The 24,757-nt window shown below is 43.9% G+C and overlaps 1 protein-coding gene across 2 annotated transcripts in view; it reads left to right on the top strand.

Moving 5' to 3' along the window:
• The first annotated feature begins 845 nt into the window (after nt 1–845).
• The window catches only part of axl (AXL receptor tyrosine kinase), a 28,133-nt gene continuing 4,221 nt past the window's right edge, over nt 846–24,757 (top strand). Inside the window, exons 1-18 of one of the 2 annotated variants that reach the window (XM_022738502.1) lie at nt 846–1,008; nt 4,438–4,648; nt 5,089–5,189; nt 5,294–5,476; nt 9,362–9,442; nt 9,590–9,705; nt 11,998–12,193; nt 17,243–17,382; nt 17,475–17,619; nt 17,951–17,968; nt 18,984–19,113; nt 19,372–19,463; nt 21,527–21,622; nt 22,058–22,135; nt 22,660–22,752; nt 22,903–23,024; nt 23,662–23,771; nt 24,206–24,365. In XM_022738502.1, the coding sequence (XP_022594223.1) occupies nt 846–1,008; nt 4,438–4,648; nt 5,089–5,189; nt 5,294–5,476; nt 9,362–9,442; nt 9,590–9,705; nt 11,998–12,193; nt 17,243–17,382; nt 17,475–17,619; nt 17,951–17,968; nt 18,984–19,113; nt 19,372–19,463; nt 21,527–21,622; nt 22,058–22,135; nt 22,660–22,752; nt 22,903–23,024; nt 23,662–23,771; nt 24,206–24,365 (2,235 nt within the window). Of the gene's footprint in view, nt 1,009–1,951; nt 2,003–4,437; nt 4,649–5,088; nt 5,190–5,293; nt 5,477–9,361; nt 9,443–9,589; nt 9,706–11,997; nt 12,194–17,242; nt 17,383–17,474; nt 17,620–17,950; nt 17,969–18,983; nt 19,114–19,371; nt 19,464–21,526; nt 21,623–22,057; nt 22,136–22,659; nt 22,753–22,902; nt 23,025–23,661; nt 23,772–24,205; nt 24,366–24,757 lie in introns of those variants that run through there. The other variant, XM_022738503.1, reaches the window with a different exon arrangement.

Raw genomic sequence — 24,757 nt, 5'->3', positions numbered from 1 at the left:
TAAGTAAATCACTACTTTACTCTCTTATCACAATGATACTCTGTGTATCTATAAGTAAACGGACTCATTTATAGTCTGCCTGGACACAGTGTTGTCTATAAGCAGTGCACAGGTCTGTGTTTGTCACGGACTGACAGTGTTTCAAGCGGGAAACGGATAATTTACTGGGCTATTTACAACTTCTGGAGACCCGTGTGTAATTAAACAGCGAATGGGGGATTGTGTTAAGACAATCAGCATGCCGCAGGGTTTCTCATCCTCTGAGAAAAGGAGGGAGACTCAGGAGGAGGAGGAGGAGGAGGAGGCGGAGGAGGAGGAGGAGGGTGGAAAGAACTTGAGTTGAGGAATTTGAATCCTGTTTGAAGGGGGGAGAGAGGGAGAAGAAAAAGCCAGGGGAATGTCTGAGTGAGTCTGAGGGAACCGGTGGGCAGGAGGGAGACTTTGGACGACAGGCTGCAGGAAACACTGGATTAAAAATACTCCCTCTGTTTCTACAAATAGACTCGGCTTTGGACAACTTAATCAGCTGCTAAAAAGTTGCTGCGCGCTTTTCCCGGGTGACTAAAAGTTTGTCGGACAGCTCTCCGTGTTGGGATCAAACCAAAACAACAGCACAGGGGGAGAAAGCAGCAAGACTTTTGAGCGTCCGCAGACTTTTTTTCTTTTTTTTTTCACGGTCTGTCTCCTTTGAAAAGGGAACTGAAACGATCGGATTCGGCTTGCTTTGGTCCCATCTGCGGATAATCACATTTTCACTATCTGCCGGAGACAAAGCAAAACTTTTTTTTTTTTGTTTTCCTCTCCAGCGCTCAACTTGTGGATCTGTGAGCAGCTGAGATGCGGTGATGGAGTCCGGTGATGTTTCCAAGATGACTCCTCTCCTCATGATGCTTATTTTCAAAGGTGATCTCATTTCAAGAAGAACCATGAGCGGGTTTAAATGGTCACTTTTACTCCTCGCCGTCATTTTCTCCGCTTGGAGGCCGGTAACCGCCGGTACACTGACAGGTAAGTTGAACTGGCACCGAAGCAGCAGCAGCAGCAGCGGCAGCTTTTTATCCAATCTCACTGTTGTTTGCCAACTCGAGTGCGAGGAAAACATCGTAATGAGCAATTAGCTCAGTCAGCTTTCTGCTCCTAGCTCATTAAAGCAATTTGCTCTGGAGTGGAGAGTGCAACCACAGCTGCAAGTGCCTCCAACATCTGGCCAGCATGAAGGAATTCATTACACTCGTAAAAAAAAAAAAAAAAGGCTTTTTAAAACAAGGGTATCAAAGAAAACAAATAAAAGATCACTTTTATTGGTGCAGTCAGGCTCAGGATTTTAGTGCTTTGGATTCAAATTCTGCTGATGTGGAGTCAGTGACAGCAGGTAAATGGTGATGGAGGTCTGGTTTTATTCTGGAGAAATGTTTTTCTTCACTGGCATCCAAAGGTAGAGTAAGGAAGGATAAGGATCATGTTTTGAGATCAGGTGCAGCGGCACCCTTCTGCAGAATTTTCTACTCCTGCTGGGACCTCATCCAAACCAGGTATCCAGGCCACGATTACCACCAGCCATGGCGTTTTTCAGGAAACTGAGAGATGTTAGAGATGTATTCCAGACAGGGTAGCAGCGAGGGCTTAAATAGACCCTGTTGGGAAGTGAGAGAAAATCATGAAACTTACCCAAAGCATATAGGAAGGCCATTTTACATCAGGGCCACAAGTCACCATTCAGAAGTCCTTATCTGTTTGAAAAATCAACTTAACTGTTGAATGTTTTGAGTCCATTAGCTACTGCAGCCAGTGGATGAGAACATGGAGTCCCTACAGGGGCCTCCACCTGTCAGCATGTGTTTTGACCATTATAGTCACGCTGTCTCTCTGGGAGCTGTACCTCTGCCCTCAGTAGATGTATGACCAGGAGGGACAGAGATTACTAGACACTGCTGTGATTTATAAGCTCAGACTGACGGTTTCAAAGGAGAATTTTTCCCGATGTCTCAGCTCCTATTTGGATGTAGGTATGGCAGGGGCCCAGGAGTGAGGGGATGTGAGGGATGAGGAGGGGTTCACGGGGCCGAATGCTTTGGTTTGTGAGTCAGAGCTGGTCTGACTCAGACTCCAGCAGTGGAATGATGGATGGGGTAAGGGGGCAAGAGTGGAGGAGAAAGAGTAGGGAGGGGAGGTGGCAAAATGTGTAGCGATGAATCCAAAGAATGGCATGAAAAGGAGGCTAAATGAGAGAAGGGCAAAAGGCGCGGCAGTGAATGGAGGGGTTGAATTATGTTGCGTTAAAAAGGCAGAAAGATAAAGGAGGGAGTGAGAAGGAGGATAAATGCTGGGACTGTGTTGGGTATTTTTGGTATGTGCATGTCCACTGACATTTAACATCTGAGCGTTTTCCACGAGAGAGAGAGAGAGAGAGAGAGAGAGTAGGAGTTGAGGCAGGGTGGAAAAGAGACAGATAATGAAAAGCAAAAAGTGTGGGACCTCGAGCGAATTTAGGGACAAAAGGGAGGAGATAAGCACAAATGAATCCGTGGAGACAGGCCACACACACACACACACACACACACACACACATACACACACACACACACACACGGACACACACACGGACACAGTTTGACCTAGCCTGCTCTGTCTCTCTACCTCTGCATTCTCATAAAAGGTTTACGAGCGTATTATTTTATGAATGCAGCACTAAGAGACACAGGAAGAAAGTAGGGCTGTTTTTGTTCAATATGGCACTGAAAAAAAACAAAACAAGTCAAGGCCACGCAGATTCTTGAAAAGGCTCAGCCAAGCTTAAAAATAAAGGGAGGAATGACTTTTAACGCCAAAAAGCACACAGAGACAGAGAGGCGGTGAAGCAGAGACTCTGCGGGCCCCTTCATTTATTGCACACTCCCAGAACAAGCTTTTTGAATGCTGGGTTGTGTTTATGTGTGTGCATGTGTGTGTGTTACATGTCCATTTAAAGAATCAAGGGCATGTTCGACATAAGAGTAAAATAAGTGCTGCCAGTATGCGCGTCTTACTTTACAGATGTGTTTTCAGTAGCTGAACGATGTGCGTTTACGTGGGATGGGTCGCAGTGGAGTCCTCTGGGGTCGCAGTGAAGGGGTCAGAGGTTGAAGGTTTGCCATGAAGTAGACTAGGAGGGCGGGTTGACAAGCTTGAGAAAATCTTTACAGGCATCACTCAGTGAAACAAGTGTGATTTATTCTTGCCCTGAGATTCAACAGCTCAAGCCAAGTTGGAACATTCTCAAATGATTTCATCTTTTATCTATTTTATCAAGTGAAGGAGTGATTACTCATGCCTTGCCTTGGCCAGCTTCATGGATGCTTCTCATTTTTAATTGATGCCATAGAAGAAAGAAAAGAAAGAAAAGCGATCCATATGCCCATTGCATGCAGGTGTCCTTGCCAGCTTTGTGTTTCAACAAAGCTCAAGGGTGTGACCGTCCTCCTATCTTTCAAGCAGCATGCATGCCTTGCCCTCAGCATCATCAGGAAGGAATCATCCTCTCACGTCTGTTGAATGTCTTGAAAGTAAGCAAAGCCAGAACCAGGCCAGAGAAGTTTATAATCATCATATTTATGATGATTCTCCTCGTGTCAGTTTTTTGGAAGTTGAACAGATTCACAGACATCTTGGCAGACAACCTGCAGGCCTATTACTGCTGTTTGAGAGAAACCCTGAATATGCTGAGTGTTTGTGTTGAGCTCTCTGTGCTCTGTCGGAGCAGCCGTCCTCTAACAAGGACGCTTTTGTCCCAGTATCAGCTCTGTCCTTCTCAGGTCAACCCCTCTATCAGTGAGAGACACAAGATAACCAGACTCACTGAGAAGCCGGTGTAGTGTCGGAGAAACTCTGGCGTTACCTGCCGTTATCATATCACAGCGACGGCAAAATCAAGTCCAGCGTAAATGAACATGTTTATCAGAGCGAGCACACAGCCAAATGAAGCTTTTAGTGGTGAAACAATTAGTTGATTAATTGATATGTCAACAATAATGAAGTTTTTAATCATTCATTAAACCAAACAGCGCTAGTTGCAGGTTTGCTGCTTTTCTGTGATTTGTATCAGTATAAATTGAATATCTTTGGGTTTTGGACTCTTGTTTATTATTCAATAATAATTATTAGCTAATTAGTATTTAATCATAATAATTGTGTAGTTAGATGAGTAATTTATCAAATAATTGCACTACTTTTATGTATTTACCTTTAGTGGGGTTACGTTTGCTGTGTTCACAAGAGCATTTTTGATTAATATTTTTTGTCTTTAAAGAGTCCTTTCTATTGTAAAAAAAAATCGTTTATTATTTTTTACAAGGAAATAAGGAATACTGCATTTTTTTGGATGGAGTTTTCTGGATGTGAAAAACTTTATTGTGTTGTAAACCAACCCCTACTCCTGCTCCTTCCCTCTCTTCATCAAAGATTTGGAGTTTGAGCGGAGTCCCGCCACTGTCATCTCCTCACTGGGAAAACCTGTTACGATGCACTGCTCCCTGAAGGGCACAGGGGGTGAGGAAGAGGACCCCCCTGATGTGCTCTGGCTGAGAGACGGCGTGCCACTTCAGTACGCAGACACAAACCAGTTCCAAGTTCACACTGGCAGCAACAGTTGGACCATCATGAGCACGCTGAGGTAAGCAGCAGTTTAGTTTTGTCTGCTACACTTATTAGTTGCTTCGGTTACATTAGTTGATGCATGAGATTTAATGATGATGAATGTTGTGAGGCGGCCACACCTGACCTAAATATGTCAGGCATGATTCTATTTGTTTCCTGTTCCTCCACCTTATCCTTTCACCTAGCTTAACCAGTTCTGTGGCTGTATTACATCACCTTGTTGACTTCCAGCCACTGTGGAGCACTTTGAAATTAAGTCTGGAATAAATGATATAACCCAAGCAAAATCCCATGTGTCTCTCCTGCTGTAGCTTAATGTGTTTAATCCCAGTATGATTGGATGGCAAAACCTGGAAGGAAAGTAATCGGGGTCTGTCTTTCTGCCTCTGTCTCCCACTTTTGTCAGTTTGGTTTGTCATTGCTTGATGTTTTATCATCCCATTTTATGCACAACAGTATTGAGAAGGTCCAGCTTCCCGACATGGGCTCCTATCGATGTGCTGTTCTCTTAGAAAGCCGGCAGATTTTGTCTGAGGAGGGGAGCATTCAGCTGGAGGGTGAGTCTATCTCCAGCTCCCTGACATACAAAAAGACAAGCACACTCTGTTTTATTTGGATTGCTAAACGAGTCGAGGGTCTGATTCAGCTGATTCTCTCTCAGGCCTTCCTCATTTTTCTGTGGAGCCCCATCACACGTCTGTAGTGGCCAACGTATCCCTGAGCCTGAGCTGCGTGGCCCACGGACCTCCAGAGCCAGTCAGGGTCATCTGGCTGCAGGACGGTGCACCTCTCAACACCCTGGCGGACCCGGTGGCCCTGTCACCCTCCACTCTCAACCTCACAGGTATCATCTATGATTCTTATTACCTCAGCACTCAATGACACATTTGGACAGCTTAGTTGTAACATACTCACTTTGCACTGATACAGCCCAATATTCAGTGATCAATAAATAAGTCTGGGAAGCAAATGTTTTAGTCTTACTTAAAAAGATGTCCAGTACATGTTGACAGAGCTGAAGGTGATATTTTTCAAATATTTTTTTCTCCAACCACCAAACACGGAGATATTCAGTTTACGGTCAGATTAAATACAAGAAGACTAGGTCAAAACCACGTATATGGCTGGACCATGTACGGTCAAGGTGCAAAGTTGAGGAGTTGAAAACTGATGTTGTGTTGTTACATCATTGCGTTCAGTCAGCCTAGTGTCAGCTGGTTTCAGCTCTTTATCTGTTTGTTTCTCTCCTACTCTCTGTGCTCACATATACAGTATTTAAAAACAGTGAATATAGTGACTGAAACGCAGCCCATTAAAACTACACGTTAACTTACAAGCCATTTCCAAGCTGCTGTTCTGATGCTGCAAAAATCCTGATTTTTATAAGCACAAAGTTGTCTGGCAAAATCACCAAACACATAAGTTAAAGACAAAGACTGTGCTGTGATTTCAGCTGTATTTACTGTAAAACGATCACTCAGAGAGAAAGTTAGAAACAACAGAATATCTGTCTTCTTCAGCCTCTGTCTGGGTAACAAACAGCTGCTCCACCTATCTGCCACTTTATAACAGAATAGGCGCCAGAGAGAGGGCATTACTGGCGACTCTCTTCTAAGTAGCCAAGGTTTTTCCAAAGAATTTGTCACTAGATTTGTCACTAGATGTTTTTTTTTGGGGGGGGGAGTGTAAATCTGGTGACAAATGTGCTAAGTTGGCAGCACTGCAGGCTGTAAAGACCCCCTAAACCTGTAAGCGCCAAGCTCTTTGGAAGAGCAACGGTCAATGGAGAAACTCCAACTCAGTCATGTGGCATTCGGCTGACCAATGATGGAACTATGATCACTCAACTCTCTCAGTCAGTCAGTCAGTCAGTCAGTCAGTCAGTCAGTCAGTCAGGGACACAGGGCTGGCCATGCTATTGTAGTCCAACCAAAAGAACAGCAACGCCTCACATTTGAAAAGCTGGAACCAGAAAATGTTTGGCATTGCTGACCAACTGACTGATTAATCGACTTCTCATTTCAGCACAATTAGTCGAGGGTGAAGTTGGTTTCAGTTTGGGACCCAAGTAGCAAAGTTTTAAATTACTATAAAGAAGACAATTTGAAAATCCTTGGTTTTCATTTAATCCATTTAGGCTGATTATAGTGTACTCCTTCAAAAGCTACACAGCAACCATCTTCTATAGTTTCAAAGACTTCCAAACCCCCCCCCCCTTTATGGTTTAAACAAAACCACCAAATAACTACCCTCCCCAGAGAGAGCAGGCTGGCTGGAACAGTGCCAGTGGATCCATTGAGGATGTACTGTCCCTTGTGGTTGTGTGGTTGATGGGTAAAGGCAGAGCAGCATGCACAAGATGGACTACTGGGAGATGGAAAATAAATGGGCTGAGGGCATAGAGAGATAAAAGAGAGAAATATAAAAAGGAGGAGGGGTCTGTTACCGCCTGAATGCAAACCACAGCTGCGTGCCAGATAGCTGGCCTGTATTAAGTCCAGTAGTAGGAGGACAGGCAGAGCAGGCTGAGTCAGACTGAAGGAGGGAGAGGCAGGCGGCAGCGGTCGGTTGAAGGATCTGGTTTGAATCATCAGAGTAGACTGCCTGGTGCTGACCAGTACCCATTTGACAGTAACGTACACTCACATGTCTGGAATGGACAGCTGCTCTGGCAGAAGACAGGTCCAAACCAAGGCAAACACAATAATCTTTCAATAGGCCCATAAAGAGAAATGGCATGAACCAGTAAGGAATCATGGACAACACATGCCCCTATACCTTCAAGTTTGAGTTTCCATCCGTATCTGACGGACAGTGTAGGAAAACCCCTTTTATTCCTAGTTCGCCAATTTTAGGGCCGAAAGCAATTGCATATGTGAACATAAACCGAAAGAAAGTCCTCATGTTCTGTTTCATGTTCTTGCTTTTTGGGCCTAAAATCCCCAAAATCCATTGTGACTGCATGTTTACGATCACTGTCCTACTGAAGTCAGCTTTTTTAACCTCATAGTTTCATTTCAACTCCAATAAGTACTGAACTGTTTGCGTCATTCATCAAGCAAGAATGTGGAAACACTCGCTGGCTCCTGCTTCTCCTCTTATCGGAGGATTTGATACATGTCTCTGTCTCGTGTATGTGCAAACTGAATATCTTTGCATTTTGGGTTGTTGTAGATAAAACTAACAACTTGAAAACATAACCTAGAATTTGTGATGGGTATTTTTCACTATTTGGTAACATTTACAGGCCAAATGTTTATGAAATTTATCAAGAAATTAGTATCTTAATCAACAGTGAATATGATACTTAAATCCAATAAGCTGAAGCACATAAACAAAACTATGAAAAGCACAGTGAGTCACAGTCCTAATACTTTTTGAATGGATGATACACTATACTATACGGTGTCATTCCCAGCTGACATTAAAAGTGTTGGTCAGAGCTGTGACGAGCTCAGGAGTTCTTCCTGTCGGCCGACATTTTCAGCTGGTCAGGGGATGTTGTGTTGCAGTTTGCTGATGGGGAAGGAAAGAGACAGAAGGGCAAGTGGCGCAATCTCGAGATGGCCTGATGAGCAGTTCATTCACCCAAGCAGCCAGTGATCATCCCTCACCCCTCCCTCCCTCCTTTTCCTCTCTCACAACCCCTTGCTTCACCCAGCGAGGATCGCACCCCCTGTTCTTTTTCCGGCCGCAGCACAATGGAGGCATGGTGCCGTCAGTGCAGGGCAACACACTGCATGATTCTGTGTTTGTGGCTGATGGACAGTGTCGGGGTGTTAGATAACAGTGATAAAACTTGAATGTCACATGTTTCAGTGTGTGTGTGTGTAAGACCGTGTTGTCTTGTGGAAAGACTTGAGTGTGTGAGCACACTGTGAGTCACTTTGTGAGAGGACTCATTCACTGTTGAATGCGAGTATGTGTCACAGTGTTGTGCCCCCTTCAGAGGAGCCTCGGCCTCTTGAAGGCAGCAGCTCAGCATTTTACACCTGGACGCCAACAGAGCCGCTCTCTCTTTGATCTCGCAACTACACTGCAAGAAATATTAAAATGCAACATGTCGTCAAGCAGTCTTACAGTATGCAGGTTAGAGATTCTCAAGTTAAATCAGGAATTGTCACCCTGTAAGTGATTTGCAGGTCTAAAGACGAGTAGGCCCAAATTTGGTTGAAGGTTTTTTTAAAGGTGCTATTGTATACACACACACACACACACACACACACACACACACACACACACATTGATATATATATATATATATAAACAATTTTAACAAGATGAGTATGTGTTGGATGGAGGGGTGGCTGAACTTTACCTCTATATGGTCACAGCTGCTGATCTGATTTTTATTANACACATTGATATATATATATATAAACAATTTTAACAAGATGAGTATGTGTTGGATGGAGGGGTGGCTGAACTTTACCTCTATATGGTCACAGCTGCTGATCTGATTTTTATTAAATGTAGCAGAAAGATGCTTGACACTGATTGTTTTGCTCTGGTATCATTTCTGCAAGACCTGAAAAATGTTATTGACAAAGAGATCACGTTACCTTATGGAAACTATTACCCTCGGTGTTCCCACTTCAGTTTTAACTTTCACAACATTTCTCACATCAACATTATATCCCAGTCAGCATGCTGAGCAAGGGTTCTAGGTTTCAGAAGACCTCAAAAGTTCCTGCTTCACACGTGCGTGTTGTTTCTTTTGTCTGTCCAGGTTTGAACAGGACCAGCACCTTCTCTTGTGAGGCTCATAACCGCAAAGGTGTGGCCACGTCCGGATCTGGTACCATCACAGGTGGGTGTCACATTATTGAGGCACTGACACTTCTAACAGCTCTCTTCATTCAATTTGGATGAACTGTTCCTGCTTAAATTGTTAATCGCACAATACCTTGTTGTTATATCTCTATATCTTCTTTGTGTCTTTCTTTATTGTCTTTAGTTCTCCCATCACAGCCTCAGAATCTGAGAGCTGTGGAGATCACTCAGACAAGCCTCCGTTTATCATGGCAGCCTGGTTTCGGAGGGGACTACCCGATAATCCGCTGCTCTGTTCAGGTGAGACAACGTGAGATACATGTGAGAGGAGAATACCACAACTAGCTGAGAAAACTAGCTTGGAAAAATCACTGCAACTCTTTGACCTGCATGTTAAATAAACTTACCACTCACTCTCTATTTGCGGGACTGTGCAGACAGACCACAGTCTTACCTTTCCCAAGCCAGATTTTAAAGAAAAGAGAGCTTGCTTTTCTTTTCTTCTCTTAACTCATCCTCTACCCCTCCCTGCTTTATTCATGTACCAGTGGATCAGGTTTCACTCTGGGAAAGTGGCCTCCTGGACCAATCTTATTTAGCACCACTCCCTCTCTCTCGCTCTCTCTCTCTCTCTCTGTCTTTCTGTCAGTGCCTCTCTACCACTATCCTGCTCTGTGGCCATTACAGCTCGTCGCTGAGAGGAGGAACATTTTCTCCTGGAGAAGGGAGCAGTGCAGCACCACCCCTAAACGTCTGGTTCTAATAAAGCTGCCCCTCATACCTCTTGCTGTTCTTGCCCCCTCCTCCCCCATCCCTCCCCTCAGTCTTCCCTCACCCCCCCCACCCTCACAAGGGAACAAGGCGAGGGGCCGGCTTCAGCAGAATGGGGCAAAAATCTGAATTTAACGGTTAATTTGTGTGGTGAAGAGAAACATGAAAAAGCCTACAGTGTAGAGAGAGAAGAAAGAAAGAAAGAAAGAAAGAAAGAAAGAAAGAAAGAAAGAAAGAAGGAAAGAAAGAAAGAAAGAAAAAGAAAGACTTAAAGAAGTCAGTTAAAGAAAACAGGAAGAGGCAGTGACAGCAGGTATTGTGGGTCTGAGCCATGTGGGGAGAATGCAGGCTGAAGTGTGACTCAGGGCTGAGTTGCACAATTAAATTAAACACACTTGTTTATAGGCTGGACAGTGATTCATCAGGTCAGGATTGACTCTCTCTCTCTTTCTCTCTCTCTGTGACTCACACACAGCCATTTATGAACTCCTCATTCATACAACTTAATATTCCATGAAATCAAACCATGTAACTCACACCATGAGGAAAAATGACTCACCCGGCTTCTGATATGAAATCTGAATTTTCCTGTTGTTTTTAAACTCATTATCTAAGCAGTACATAACAGCGTCTGAGCATACACACACGCAGTAATCTGTTTTGGCTGATCATCAGATTTTTAGTTTCATTATTTATACTTCTTATGTGTATGTATCTTCAGCTCTGACTGTAAAGCTCACTCTGTGAAATGCAGCTTGTAGCCTGGAGGAGCCGCTTTATAATGAGCAACGCAGCAGAGAACAATGGTCCAGACCAGCAACTTTAATGTGGTTTTAAGATTGCTGCAATGAAAGATTTTTCTGCCTTGTGTTCCTCTTTAAATGTGTTTACCACAGAGGGTTTGCAGAGACAGCAGGTTTCTGCCTGTGATTTTTGGTTAATGACTTCTGCTTTCAGTGCACCTTGCTGAGCCCGAGTTAAATCACAGACAGCAATGACGCAGATTTGACACCATTTTTGACAATTAGCACTCAATGACCCCACCACCACCACCACCACCACCACCACCATCATGCACACGCTCTTTCTTCCACAATACATCATGAGCAATTCTGTCATTGACTGTGCATTAAGAGAAAAATAATACTAGAAAAACAACTTAAGAAAGTGTTTTTGATTGAAGAAACAGTCATGAATTATCAAACTCAGATATATATAAACTTAAATCATTTTTATTGAGAAACTGTAACATAAATTATTACAAAAAAGTCACTCAAAGTAACACAAATTGAGTTAAATATGCGTGACGCAAATTGAAACAAACATTGTCAGATCAGCTTTTTCATCAAATGTTGATTTCCACTATTCACAAATTATTTTAACCCTTTATTCCCTTTAGTAGATATTGATTATTAATAACAGTTACCCCGTGGTTGGTATTAGTAGTGTTTATTAAGAACACATTTCCCATTTGAATCCAGTTGCTTTCTATCACAAATATTATGTTTCTGCATGTGGTCGCTCTGTACCATTGCTATGTATATGTATAGTGCAAGTCTTCGGTGGGTGTTTTTGGCTTTATTTAAAATTATGAACATGTTTGAAGCAACGTCTCCATTAGTTTTTCAGTTCTTCTTCTATATACCATTGCTAAAAAAAAACTTTTGCTGCATTTACACTGAAAGAACAGCATCCTCTTCCTGTTTGTGCTACAAAGCAATAAAACACATTGCCCACCAGATCTGACAAGTCAATCTGAAATCCACTGTAAAAGCATGTCGAGGATGTAGCAAATTAAAGTCTGGTATCTCAATGTTCCAGGCCAAACATTCAGGAGAGTCCCTCACAGCTGGCCCAGATAAGATGATCCACAACCAGAATGTGAACATCCCACCAGCCACCCACCTCATTGGGGACCTGGAGCCTCACAGCCTCTATACTGTGAGGGTGGCCTGTCACAGCAGTCAGGGCCCATCTGACTGGTCGCCCTGGGTGGAGCTGCGCACCAAAGAAGGAGGTGAGAGCCCTCCAAGTGAGGAGATGTTTGTTTTCACCGTGTCTTGTGTGTGGGATCGCTTCCTCTGAAGTGAGTGGAGGTCAGGGCTGTGTTATCTGGCTACCGACTGAGGTTCAAGTCCAAGTCTCCTCCCATTCCCGCTGTGCGCTGTAGCAGTACCTAACTAATGCTACATAACAGCGAGCAGGCACGGCTGAGCCACTGTTTTAAGTGTTTTCGTCTGTACCAAGGATTGTTTTATTGAACTGTAAAGTAACATGTTTGCCCAGTTTGCAACATTAGAATTTAGCTATATTTGTTTACTGCTAAAAATACCAGGCCCTACAGAGAGGCATTTACCAAGGGAAAAGTCTTAATGCTCCTCTTCAAAGTCTCAGTCAACCAAGTACAAGTACAAGTCATGTCAAAAGTCTTCATGGGCCAATTGCATCTTTTTCAGCTGCCTGAATGCTGACAGTTAGACTCATGCAGCTTTTGAACACTTTGAATATGTGTTTTTATATTTAGCTATCATAGCTATAGCTATTATAAGATGTACAGATCTGATATTTGATTAACTATTTTTGCTCAGGATAGTTAAAGGCTGTGGCTGTGTATGTGTGTGTGTGTGTGTGTGTGTGTGTGTGTGAAAGAGAGAGAGAGAGAGAGAGAGAGAGAGAGTTATGTTCTTTGCGCTGTCTGTCATAAGCTCCTGGCTTAGCTGAGTTTAACTCACTGCAGGTCTGAGTCTTTTGACTGCTTTTTAGTTTTATTGTAAGTGAGTCAAGACTGGGAACATACTGTATGATAACAAGGAGTCAGAGAATCGAGTTACTGTGCACTGTTAGTCATAATATTCCTTCCTGTGCCCCTTTAACTTAGTCTGTGTTTATGAAGAGCACCAGACTCGAGGCCCTGCACCTCTGTGAACCCTGCTCCAAATGTAAACTCTTACTTGAGGTAGAAGGCAGACTGGTATTGAAGGGACAGAGTAGGTGGAGACGGAGACGGTGGAAAAGGGAGGGAGGCTGGACATTAAATTCTCCTGAAAGGCTTCAGTTAGGATCGCAGCGATCTGTCCAGACTGTAATGCTAGGCTGGTGTGTGTTTGAGTTTAAACTGAGGTGGGATTTTCCATGCCAGCTCATGCTGTCTCTATCCCTGCATGAATAGAAATGGAAATAGCGTACACTAAGAGGAGAGATATGCCACAGGAGGGATGATGGGGGCTTTCCATGATGGAAGCTGCTCATAATCTAAAAAACTCTGCAACGCAGCATTTCTCACAAACAGAAGAAGGGAGAAGTAGCACTCTTGAAATGCCACTGTAATGGAGAAGGATGAGACATGGTTTTTAGATGCTCTCGTTACAGATTTTCAAGTTTCATTTCTTCATTCAACAGAGTTATAACATGTTTTGTTTCATTTCAGTGGAAAAATCCTCCTTTTATGCCAAATTATATAATTTCCCTTTGGACAAAATCTTTTTATTCTTCTACGGCAGCTCTTTCTACGCTCCTAATGAGTCAGAGTATGAACAAAAACAGAAGATGGGATTCAGCTGGTGGTCAAATATAGTTCAGGAAGCAACGAAGGTCAAAAGGAATGAGTGAATGAAGGGGAGAGGTAGACTGCTCTCTTCTCTTTCTCTGTAGTTTCAGTGCTGAAGACTGTGGCTCTGTGAGAAAACTTTTTTGAGTCTATTTCTGTTCCATTTGTTTCTCATTAGTAAGTTGTGCAAATACAGTATGTGCTGCACCAGCTCATGTGTCATCCTGGCACAGATGTCCCCATTTGCTACTCCTCTGTCTCCTTATTAATTCTTACATTTTACAATTCATTACAGACTCTCCTCCTTCTCTTGCCAGCATCAGGCTGACTCCCTCTCATTTTGTTACAATTGTCTTTTCCTTCCTCAAATCTTACAAACACTGCTGGGGAATTTATTTCCTGCATTTCCAAACAACAAGCTGAACAATTTTTTTTCTTCTGAATCCAGTCTTTCAACTTCTCTCCTTCACCCCCCTCACCCCACCCCGCCCTTTTTTTTTGACCTCAGATGACCTGTGACTTCTCTTTCCAGAGCACACAGCTAGGCACTGTGGGAAAAAAAAAAAAAAAAAAAAAAATAGCGGGCTGATGATGAGAGTAGGCAAGGGATGGATGGAAGAGCAGGGAAACGGGGGAAGGGGGCGCTTTGAGAAAACACTCATTTTGCTATTTTCCCAAAGCCCACTATTTTCCCCGGAGGATGAGAGCACAGAAAGAGAGGGGGGAGGGAATTGGCTGGTGGGAGAGGAAGCGAGGTGACCCATGTCGCCCATGGCCCTTCTAATCCTAAAGCTGCGATGAGATTATGTTTTACATTTCCAGTCTGTATAATGCATTTTCCTTTTGCTTCCTAGAAAAGCTCCAGAAAAGCATCTTTCCAAAACACAAAACAAAGTGAAGTGAATGAACTAAGACTGGGTGTAACAACGTGGTTATAAAATACTTACAAGACAAGTATCATTGTGCACTTACACATCTTACATAGTTTGGTACGCTAAAAAGACAAATGAGGAGCTCCTGATTTCCTCTTTACATTTGTGAGTCCGTAGTGACACGAGGATTAATCCAGAGTTACAGGACACAGTACACACAGGTGCTTCACATTTGATTGTATTTAATGATACTGCCAGCAAAAATGCAACAGCAATCATTAAACGTCCCATATTTTACACTTTCTAGTGTTTTATTTTAAATTTGTTATCCTTAAGAAGATGTATTTGTGGTTTTAAGTAGAAAAAAACATCTCAATGTTGTTTTACATCTCCTCTCTCAGGCCTCTTCCTGGGGTTCTAGTAACAACAGGTGGGGAGGCTCTGAGCCTCTTTTCCGATTGGCTGACTGTTTTCTGAGTGATAAAAAATAATAATAAATAAAAATATAGCAGATTTCAGGAAAACACTCAGAGAAATCAAATCCTGCATAGTTGGATGGTGGGTCTGCATTGACCAGACTTGGGTCATGGCTGAGAGCAGTGACAGCTTTGTTGTGACATCACAAAGTTCCAAAAGTCCTGACGGCTGGTTTTAAGGCTCAGTCTCTGAATACAGGCTGTGTGCATTTCTCTGTGGACTGAGGCTTTGATACTTTCACAGTATTAATATAGAACCTAGACCTGATCTATAATCACACTACACATGGACATCTACCTTTATACAATATGGGACCTTAAATTACTCTGTTTGTTAAAGACAGACAACATTCTTTTCCACCATATAAATTGATGCGAGGCGGATGTCAATAAAAGCTGTGACACTTCTGATGACACTAACATTCGTGGTCCGACTGATCTGGGAAACATGTTTCCTGTGTAGTGCTGTGTTTGTTTTCATTTACGGAGAACAGACTCCAGATCCCAGGGTTATGAGTCAGCTTTTGGCTAGAGGATGACCCTTTTCCATCCACGTGTTGACCTATGCGGAGGCTCAGCAGACTGAGAGGACAAGATATAGCAGAGTAACAGCCGTGCCTCTGAACAATGTTTGACTATCAGACGCTGCTTCTCTAATAGCAGCATGCTACACAATGAGAAACAGTAGTCTGCCTTGGATGCAGATGTTAACCTTTGCTGTTGTGAACTAATTGTGGCTCAGAAGTGTTTGTTTCTCAGCCTACTGCCAAGCCAGGGCTGCTTTCATGTGGAAAACAAAGGAACTACAAGAAGCATTTTTTCTCTCTAGATTCTGCATTTCAGAAAAACAACAACAGCACACATCTCCTTTTTTTTTTCAAGTGAGACGTTTTTTTTTGTTTTTTTTTCCTCCAAGTTTTACGTCAACAATTAACATTTCTGTTGACTTGAGCTCAAAAAAGAGAGAGGCATTACCACAGAGAGGGCAGCGAGGGAGAAGAAAACTTGGAAAGGAGGAGATGGAATCATGTTGGATGGGAGACAGGGAGGGAGAAGGAGATGACGAGGGGAGGAAAAGGAGAGAAAAAGATGAGTGGGTAGGCAACAAAAGAGGTGGAGAAGGAAGCAGAGAGATGACGGAGCATAGGTGGAGACGAACTGCTGGAACGAACTTGACTTGGAGGTTGTTTTTGTTGCCGCTGGAAGGCAGAGCAGGGACCACATGTGGAAACAATCACCCGCCAAACGCTTCCTGATAACATCATCCATAGGCTGGGCCATGTTTCCCAAACTCACACTGACTTGGTGTGTGTGTGTGTGTGTGTGTGTGTGTGTGTGTGTGTGTGTGTGTGTGTGTGTGTGTGTGAGTATGTGTGAGTGAGTGTGTGGGTGTGTGGGTGTGTGTGTGGGTTGTCCAGCCAGTTTGTGTGACTTTGTAAGCCTGTAGACCGTGTGAGAAACAAAGACAAAGAGAGCCTTAACTCAGACTCCCAACAAAGAAAATAAGCGCTGTCCCCTCCTTGCGAAAAAGGTTCTTCGATTTCTGTGCTATCCCGAGCATCAGTCACACGCGCACACACGAACACACGTATGCACAAATTCCTCATACTATTTCTGGCATGTTATTCAGCTAGGTTTTCTCTCCACTGGGTATTTCTTTTTTCGCTCTCTGCTTCAGAGAGCCAGGAAAGAAAGAGGCAGGCGAGAGAGAACAAAGCAGAAGTAGGGATGGAGTCGGGACAGCATGAAGCAGGGAGACACAGGCCTCAGCATGTGTCCATCTGAGTTCGTCCAACCATGCCGACACAGAGAGGGAGCGCGCTGCCTTCTGAACTCAGCTAATCGCCCCTGTCTGTGGTGCCCTTAGCCTGCCTTTTTTGTCCTAATAAAGCTGAATTCTCCGCATTCTCTGACATCTTCTCCTTCCAGCTGTTGTAGTTATCCACACCCTAGAGGCTCAAGGCTGTCAAAACAACACACGCCTGGCTAACCCCCGGCCTACTGGCCCCTGGCCGCTGAGCCCCGCAGTTGCAACACTGACTTCTTCCGACTCCCAGTTCATACCCCAAAGTCTTTTGACACACACCTAACATTACAACAACTTTACAGGTACAAATGTAACTGTACGAGAAGTGAAACGCCTTCATGTCCTTTTGCGTTTTGTGCCTCAGTGCCAGAAAACCCACCTGTGAACGTGACCGCGGTGCTAAACGGGACAGAGGTGCTGATGATGTGGGAGGGGCCTCCGGGGAAGCTGAACGGAGACCTACAGGGCTACATGGTGGAGTACAGCACCCCTGCCACCCAGCAGGTCAGTCAGACACATACGTTATCAGATACCGACAGATAGAAAGAAAACCTGTGTGACGCCGACGGTCTCTCCCTCTTTTCTTTTGGTGACAGTTGGTTGTGGACACTGGATTGGACACCGAGCTTTCAATCAATCTGTCTGTCCCGCTGACCAACGTGTCTTTTCGAGTGTGTGCCTATACAGGAGCAGGGCAAGGACCCTGGACCCCCACACAGACCCTGACACTTATTGCTCCTGGTGAGTGAAAACTCATAACTACTGATATATATTACTGCTAAAATAATGTTTTAGGATTTAAAGAGTACACATGTAGTTTGACACAAGAATGGTTGGTGAAATAGATTCTTTAAGATAACATTTCTCCTTCAAAACTGCTGTCATTTTGTAAAGAAAAATTCACAATAATACCAATTCATTTTTAACAAGAAGGCCTGAGATTTTCTTAGAAATGAATTAATAGTGTAAGCATGTGTTATTTCAGGTTTTACAAAACAAAGGATTACATTTTTCTCCTGAAAGCGAAAACACTGACATAAGCTCTGCTCTTCTTTTCTTCTGTTCCCCACAGAAATGGAGGAATTCAGAGGTGAGTAATGACCAGCGTTGCACATGCAAACCTATCAGCACGCTCCTCTGTGACCTCTGTGAGTGGCACGTAATGACACAGTGACAGTAGAAGTGAGCTCATGGTGTTTTTTCTGCCACTGGACTTCTCTTTCTCATTCTCTGTCACTGGGTTCCTTCATCACAGTTCCTTCCTGTGAATTTCAGAAAAAAGGGAAGAAAGAGAAAAAAAAAAAGAGAAGAGAGGATCTCAGAGGGATGAGAAAGGGGAAGAGGGGTGTTGTGGGGAGGGGGTGAATGGAGAGACGCATCATAAATATTTATAACAGGCAGGAACAGTGCAGCATCTCTGTTTGCTTAGTCTAATAGAGCCAGACAGACAATTCAAACAACAAGAATGGCAGATAAAAAGAGAGAAGAAGGGAGGAGGCAGGGAAAGTTGGGGGAGGATGAGTGTGAATGGGAGGAAAAGTTGAAAACAGTAGGTGGGTGGAGGGTGTGAGAGTTTAGCAGTAGCTTCCAGGGGTGGCTGGGAGTAACTTTAATGTGAGAGATGGGACAGAAAGACAGAAAGAACTCATATTTAGTAACAGAACAAATATTTGGATTGAGCTCAACAAATATGGAGGGCAGGACCTAGTCAGGTTGATCAGTTGAAACATATTTGTACCCCGTAATAATGCTACATATGTAAGAAGTGTACACTGTGTTATTACAAGCATGTAACATTGTTTAAATCAGTGTATGAACTTAACTTTCAATGTGAGGAGAGTTTGTCCAGCACATCCGCATGTAGGAACAATGGAAAGAAGAAGAGGAATTGAACATTGTGCATTTGTATCTATTTACTATTATATTACACAGCATTTCTAGAAGACCCCACCCCAAAAGTGACTTAATACATCAGTAGAAAGCACAACCTAAAATTAAATGAGTGTTTCCGTCACTTTAAGAGCTCCATAATCCTGAACGCTGACTTCATAAAAGACTTACATTGCTAAACTCTCGTCTGTCTCTGTCCACACCCCTTCCCTCAGGTCCGTCATCGCCCCCGGCCTTTTCCTGGCACTGGTGGTATGTGGTGATGGCCATTGCCGGCGCCGTGTCCATAGCTGTGCTCATGGCTGTTTACGTGGCCAAGCTGCGGCGCAAGGAGACGCGCTTTGGGTGCGTAGCCTCGTGGGTAGAAGGGAGGAACTCGGTAGCTGTGCCAAACCAAAAAGTTTTTTTTTGTTGTTTTTTCTTCACTTTCTTGGCCTGGTTGAGCCACTTGTGCATGCACTCTGAAGCGTTTAGATGGAGTAGAATACGTCTGTTTTGAAATTCTCATGATTTATGGAGCAATGCCACGCTCTCAGCAGCGTTTACGTATCCGCTGCACTGACCTCTCATTGTGTTTTGTGTGACGTGTGTTTGCATGTACAGAGAGGCATTTGAACCCATGATGGAGAGCGGAGAGCTGGTGGTCAGGTACCGTGCCCGCCGCACCTACAGCCGCAGGACTACAGAGGCAACATGTGAGTTCCTTTCTCTCTCTCTCTCTCTCTCTCTCTCTCTCTCCCTCTGCCCCGGCATGCCCCTCAGAGAGACGACACTTGACTTCATGCTGCACCTATAGCAGCAAGAGACACTGTAAACGGCGTGCCCAAACCTGCCTCTGTCCTCAGGATAGATAACAACACCAAAAATAGCATAATAACACCTCCTCTCATGCCCTGGGACTGAGTCCACCAGTTCAGAGGAAAGAAACCTTTGGCTGTTGGGAAAACACTATGACAAGCTATCCTCCACCAGTTCAAGATCAGGAATCACCTCCTTGGCTTGTTTGGTTGATAAAAGGCAGGACAGCGAACAGGAAAGGGTTAATTCATTCCCCCACAGCTGTGAAAACAGCCCAGGAGAGTCCAGTCAGCTGACACAGCCCACAGCAACTCCGTGCCCCTTATACTGTATAATGCAATCTTTTTATAGTCATATTGATTAGCTGTGCAGTAAATCCACTCGTGAAGTCGTTCCCTGTGCAATCAGGCGTAGACAGCATATACTGAAAAAGCAAAAGGAGGAAGGGCAAGGAAGGTGAAGCTTGAAGATAACAGCGTGTTGGAGAAGTGGGGGATGTAGGAAAGAGGATACAGTTACTTCAGGAAATGTAGTCTGCAGTGACTTGAGAGTTCAAACTGACGCAGCCTGTAACAACAGATGAGGTGTCGCGACCGCTCTGACCGGAGTGAGGAGGTCATCTCACCTCAGGGGAGTAAAAGCGGGTGTTTCAAGTCACATCCAGGTGGAGTGACAACGACGTAGTGGTGGAGTACAAAGCAGTGGTTTGCAGTATGCTGTCAATAGCAGCCCCTGTGAGTCCTCATGATTACAGACGGAGATACGTAGCTGTAAACACAGCATACAGACTCAGATTTCACTCAGCTGGGTCTCATTCAAACCCTTACATTGTCCCTGGCGTACACACAATATTTGTATAGACCTCATACACAAGTCTCAGCTTGCCAGAGCCACAAAGAGGCCAGGGGGAAACTGCAGAGGAAAAAAAAAGCCCAAAAAATGGATTCAGTGAGTAAAATGAGAGGAGCCAAGAGAAAGAGATGTGGAGATAATGTACTCTGAGTGAATGGTGAAAAGCATGCTGGGAATAAAGCAAGGGGTCAGATCGGAGGGATTTGGGCTGGATCTGTGTCGCTGATGTTGACTTGTAATTTTGGCCAGTTCTCAGGACAAAGTCAAACCCTGGGGCTATGGCTATTGCATGCATTGGCTAATAGCTGGTCACAGCAGCATGTGTTGGAACATGCCTGTGGACTGAGCACATTGTTGTCTGACGGAGACAGCAGATTGATAGTGTAGCAGCAGCTGGAGGGGGATCTCTGAGCATGTCCTGGCCTTGTCATGTCCTGGCCCAGATGTGAAAGCGGAGCTAACGTCTGTGGCGCAGTCTGTTCGCCAGCGTACACCTCAGTGACAGCCAGCTGGTTGAAGGGACTCGGAAATGTTAAAACCAGCTTAAATCCTCTGACCTCATCTTCTCACCCTAACCTGATCCCTGCAGGATCACATGGTCCCGCACCTGAAAAAATGGCCTCAGAGCACAAGGAGGCTCCATATCAGATTCTGTCTTCTGCATAGTGGACTGCATTTTATTCCAATTATGTTTTTTTTAAATATATATATGATATATGTATATGTATATATATATATATATATATAACTTACTTAAGCTTTTAACTCTTATTTGAACTGTCCTTTTTTTATTCATTGTGAATGCCATTTTTCAAGATATAATAGATACTGTATGTGGAACAATGGTTGAGTATTTTTGTGTATTGCCTTTTTTGTGAGCTTACAAGTAGACAGGGTTGTTTTAGTTCAGTTATAGTTTTATTTTCATTTTAGTCAGGCGATGTTTATTAACACTTTGTTTTTGGCTGAGTGTCGTGCGTTGTGGTTTTGGAAAAGCAAGGGAGGCTGCTCGGTACAATCTGGCTGTTTTTCCTCTCTTTTCTATGTTGTTCATTAAAGTGCTTTGGGCTCCAAACACCATTAAAAGCCTTTGTTTTTTCCTCCTCAGTGAACAGCCTGGGCATCAGCGACGAGCTGAAGCAGAAGCTCCAAGATGTGATGGTGGACAGACATAAACTCACCCTGGGAAAAACTCTGGGAGAAGGTACTGCTCTCTTTTCTTTAGTTTAGTTTAGTTTTTTTTGTTTTGTTTTTGTAAGTATGTATGAGCCTCATTTCTAGGACAGCCTGGTGTTACTATGTACAGTCTTGGTACAGGGAGTGTCTGACAAACAGCAAGGTGAAAAGGGCATTTGTAAACACTTTCATATGAGCGTGGGTACACAGTACAGAGACAGGACTTATCTGCTACAGCACCAGTGCATGCTGCTCACTTATCTCCACTCATTTCCTTTGACAGTAATATATTGTGACCCTGGGTATAGTGTCACAGTTTGCAATGTGATATCCTTACAGCCCTGTTCACTGCATGCTGAGGAAAGAAACCGCTCTTCACTGCTGAATAAGAGATTTAATGTTGTTGCAGCGAAAAAGTGCGTCTGAACTGGGCGTTTGTTTGTGTTTTAATTTCTTTCTTCAGGGGAGTTTGGCTCGGTGATGGAGGGGCTGCTGACTCAGGAGGAGTCTGTTCTCAAAGTTGCTGTCAAGACTATGAAGAGTGAGTAGACAGTAAAAGTACTCAGCAATCACTACAATGAATCCCTTCATGTTGGGAACACAGGCCATTTGATAGACAGTCCCCTCGAGTCAAAAAAGTTGTGTTGGGGGCAAAAATCTCAGTTTTTGATCAGAAAACGGACAAAGACACATCTTGTAAAAAATATTGGCAGTAGAGAAAGTTGACCCCACAGAGTATGTAGTGCCAAAGTAAAGACAATTGTAAAAAAGCTCCAGAGTTGAACTGAAAAGATGAATTTTGGAGGGAATCAGAATTGGGGCAATAAACAGCACCGCCCTTTTCTGATTCAGAACTCTGACCGTTTCAAACTGTGGTGAAGGAGTTCAAACAAACTTGGTGGTAAAAAACTGCTGCCATGTATAAATTCATAGTTTAATGAACTCAGGAGCCAAAACGTCTTCTTACCCTGGCAACCTCTCAACATTGGCAGAGCCCGCGCTGTGTGTTACCCACTTAGCTGCACAAAACCACTTTGTCTCACCTGTGCACCGTCTCCTCTCCAGTTGCCATCTGTACCCGCTCAGAGATGGAAGATTTTCTCCGTGAGGCTGCCTGCATGAAGGAGTTTGACCACCCCAATGTTATGAGGCTTCTAGGTGAGTCAGGCTGCACGCTGCTCCCCTTACTCCTTACTCATGGGGTTTCTTAGCCCAAGTTTAGAGATAGAAATACATTTAAGATAAAAAAAAATGAAGAAGAATGTGTGCGGTCTGTGTGTATGACACTGAGCCGGGGTGTTTTTACAGGTGTGTGTCTGCAGACTGTGGAGAGTGAAGGTTACCCCTCCCCTGTGGTCATCCTGCCCTATATGAAACATGGAGATCTGCACAGCTATCTGCTATACTCGAGGCTGGGAGACTGTCCGGTGGTTAGTATGATTGCAAACAATGAACGCATCAAGTCAGGCACACAAACACACACACAAACACACACACAAACACATATGCACACATGCAGTCCCACACAGTTTAACAGCTTAATGGGTTCAGGGTTTAGAAGTTCACTCGAGTGTCTGTCAGCAAAATGGGATCCAAAGTTCAGCAAAGATGTAAAGTTACTGAGTCCCCACCCATACTGTATTGGCAGCATGTACATTCTGAGATCATGAAAACACAAGATAAGAGTCTATCGTAGCTCTGTGCAGTTTTATTTATTAATGGATGAGGTGTTATTTGGATTCGATGACTGTTATACGCAATAAGTCCCTGAAGAGAATCATGAGCCTAATCGAAACAAGATTTTCGACATAATGTTGAAAACATCCATGAGTTCGGCAAACATTCAAAAAATAAAATGGTGTTGAACCCTTTTCTTCCCGGAGGAGGAGGAGGAGGAGGAGGAGGAGGAAGGGAGCCCTCGGTTCAGACCGATCACAGGTCCTGAAAGAGACGAGCTCTACTGCCCTCTACTGTGCAGAAAGTAAACATCAGCTGTAGTGGATAATGTGTGTGAATAAAACCTTCTTTTTTTTCTCTCTCTCTCTCTCTCTCTGTGATGACCTGCAGTACCTCCCGTCTCAAATGCTGGTGAAGTTCATGACTGACATTGCCCGAGGGATGGAGTACCTCAGCAGCAAGAACTTCATCCACAGAGACCTCGCCGCGCGCAACTGCATGTAATCACAATCTCCGCTTCTGTTTTTGACTCTCTCAGTTCCTGTATGTGTCCTCCTTCCTCCTTTGTCAATCCTCTCTCTTTCCTTTTTTACCCTGCATGCAATGCTGAAGCAAACCTTTAAGAAGAACTAAGAGCAGACAAAAAGACTGTTTGGGAGAGGGGAAGCCCAAAATAATAAAAGCTTAATGTGATGCAGAAAGGCGTGGCACATACAGACAAAGTAGAAAATCAATACACATTAAATCATATTCTCCAAGATTATTGTGTGTTTACTATGTAAAATCTTAATCTGCAATGTAACTGTAGCTGTCAAATAAATGTAGTGGAGTAGAAGCAGAAGAAACAGAGGAAGTACTTCAGAATTGTACAGCAGGAATTCCCCCTTTTCCAAATACCGTACAGCGCTGTAACACCTGTGTCTCTGCGCCTCAGGCTCAATGAGAACATGAACGTATGTGTGGCCGACTTCGGCCTCTCCAAGAAGATCTACAATGGAGACTACTACAGGCAGGGGCGGATCTCAAAGATGCCTGTCAAATGGATCGCCATCGAAAGCTTGGCGGACCGCGTCTACACCACAAAGAGCGACGTGGTGAGTTTACCTGCTGTGTGTCTGTGTTTGTGCTTGTGTTTTGCCTGTATAAGTCCCACCTTGGAGCACGAATCTGCTCATCTGGAAACTAAACAGTGGCTCTCAGATGGGTGCCACTGTATTTTAAGTTGAAGACTTGCTAATTCGGGTTAAAGCGTTTGCTTTTTATCCGCATGACACACTGGTTTAAGTGATGCCCCGCCTAAAATCTGTCTTTTACATATCAAGAGACTTAAAATGACACTGAAACATGTATGAAAGTTCTTACAGCACTCCTGCAGTATGATCCACTTCTCTCCTGACCCACAGTGGGGAAGGAGACGATGCTGCAGGAATGTTTCATTAATGTTTTGATATTTTTTTTCCCCCTGTCGAAACTGATTTTTATTGCC

The sequence above is a fragment of the Seriola dumerili genome, unplaced genomic scaffold (genome assembly GCF_002260705.1).
Source record: "Seriola dumerili isolate Sdu_G_001 unplaced genomic scaffold, Sdu_1.0 BDQW01000036.1, whole genome shotgun sequence".
NCBI classification, from domain to species: domain Eukaryota; kingdom Metazoa; phylum Chordata; class Actinopteri; order Carangiformes; family Carangidae; genus Seriola; species Seriola dumerili.
Note: the sequence above shows the minus strand (reverse complement) of the source record. Positions and strands in the feature narration are given on the sequence as shown.